Here is a 1,797-nt window from a genome sequence, read left to right on the forward strand (position 1 = left end):
TTTTTATAATGGAAGGTATTAAAAAAAGAGCTCAAAGTTAAGGAAAAAATATAGAGGGGTATAAAAAATGTTAATGAAAGTTTGATTTTTCTTAGTCCATCACCTTGTTCCCAAACATCTCCGATGTGCATTTATTTGAGGCACACAAAGCCTACCTCTTACCATTTGAAATACATGCAATTTGGAGTATTCTTGAACAACACAAAATACATTTGAAAAATTAAAAATATTTAATTGTATTAATGTTACCTATTAGTGATTTTTTAGGTTGTGCTACTGCGACTGCTAACCTAGCCGCCACCCTGCACCCCTTTGGCTCGGCTCTGATTGCTTCGGCGTGCTCTGCAGCCTCCTGGGGCCTGCGTTCCGGTCCTCCTGCTGCGTGGAGTTTCCCTGAGCGGCGCCCTGGTCCCTGTGCGGCGTTCTGAGTATCCGCTTGAGCTGCTGGGCTCCTTTCCGCTTTTCTTCTGAGATGACTTGAGGGGTCCGGATTTGATAGCTGAACGCTGCTATAATGGAGCCGTCCCCTCCCCCTCCCCCTTCTGATGCTGAAGCTTTTCTCAAACTCCTGGAATCCCTGCCGAAGAAGAAAGATTCGGAGGCTGCGAAGTTCGTGAAACGTTTGGATGACATCCCTGAGATCTCGCTCCCCCTGAGGGTTCGATCCAGGTAGCCCTTTCTCTGGCTGAGAGAGCATTGGTTGGTCAGTTCACGAGCCTCTGGCCCTCCCATAAATCTATAGAGATCTAGGTCGCCAGGAATTGGGCTCCGTTGATCAAAAAGGGCGTCACCTCGTATTTTCTAGGGAAGGGTTTCTTTATGTTTGAATTCTCAGACAAGGAAGATAAGGATCTAATATTCCGTAACGGTCCTTACTTCATGGGTCCTCAGGGTTTATACCTCAACAAGTGGACACCAGATTTTTATCCATCAGTTGACGTTCCTACAGTCGTTCCTGTGTGGGTGAGGCTACCTAATCTGCCAGTGCATTGTTGGAATTGGGAGTCCCTAAAGCATATTGGAAACACATTGGGCAAGTTCATCGACCGAGCAAATAACAAAGATCAATATGACTGTGCTAGAATATGCGTTGAAGTTGATCTGGAGGTTGGCTTGCCCGAGGCAGTAAAGATCAGGGTTGGTAGTTGGACTCATGTTCAAAGGCTGGATTATGAGCAGCTTCCGTTTAAATGCAGGAAATGTCAGGTTTATGGGCATTTTGCTTGAAACTGCCCAAAGAATAGTGAAATGGAGAAAGGAAAGGAAGAAGGATGGACTCAGGTTAAAAGGTCCAAAAATGCCCATAAAACCACTCGAACAGGTAATACAAATGGCATAGGCCCTTAGGCAGCCCCTAGAAACCAAACCTCTAACATGGAAGAGCAAAGAAACAAATTCGCTCAGTTAAGCTCAGTGATAGAAGACAATCAAGAACCAGAGGTGCAGAAGGAAGGATCGACCCCCATGGAGTCCCCCTCGGGACCAAAGCAAGTGGAAAACATTGAGGACAGAGCAAAAGAGATCCACATCGAAGAGACAGAGGATGTTCAAGACTCAGAGGAATCAAAAGAAGAAGGAGAAATAGGGGCTTCGTAGACCTCGGCCAGAAGATCACTGAGAGGCCGAAAATCAGCCCGGGAAAAAAGAGAGCAAGAGACTTACAAAGATAAACTCTAGGGAAGTCAACCAACCCTTGAGAAACTCTTGGAAAATACTCCGAAGAAGAACAGGAATCAGTCTCAGAGCTCTAGGGAAGCTCACCATTCAAAATGCAAGTAATGAAGATTATCTCCTGGA

General features: G+C 45.6%; 1 protein-coding gene across 1 annotated transcript; it reads left to right on the plus strand.

Annotated features, from left to right (window-relative positions):
- Positions 1–879: 879 nt before the first annotated feature.
- Positions 880–1,227, plus strand: LOC149247696 (uncharacterized). The gene has a single exon (XM_089445009.1). The coding sequence runs from the start codon at positions 880–882 to the stop codon at positions 1,225–1,227; it is 348 nt and encodes a 115-aa protein (XP_089301135.1).
- Positions 1,228–1,797: the final 570 nt, after the last annotated feature.

This window comes from Pinus tabuliformis, chromosome 7, assembly GCF_031772625.1.
Source record: "Pinus tabuliformis cultivar Carrire ecotype Pingquan chromosome 7, CPIR1, whole genome shotgun sequence".
Taxonomy (NCBI): domain Eukaryota; kingdom Viridiplantae; phylum Streptophyta; class Pinopsida; order Pinales; family Pinaceae; genus Pinus; species Pinus tabuliformis.

Excerpts from the sequence above, each read along its gene's own strand:
- LOC149247696 (XM_089445009.1), top strand. The coding sequence starts at position 880 with ATGGGTCCTCAGGGTTTATACCTCAACAAGTGGACACCAGATTTTTAT.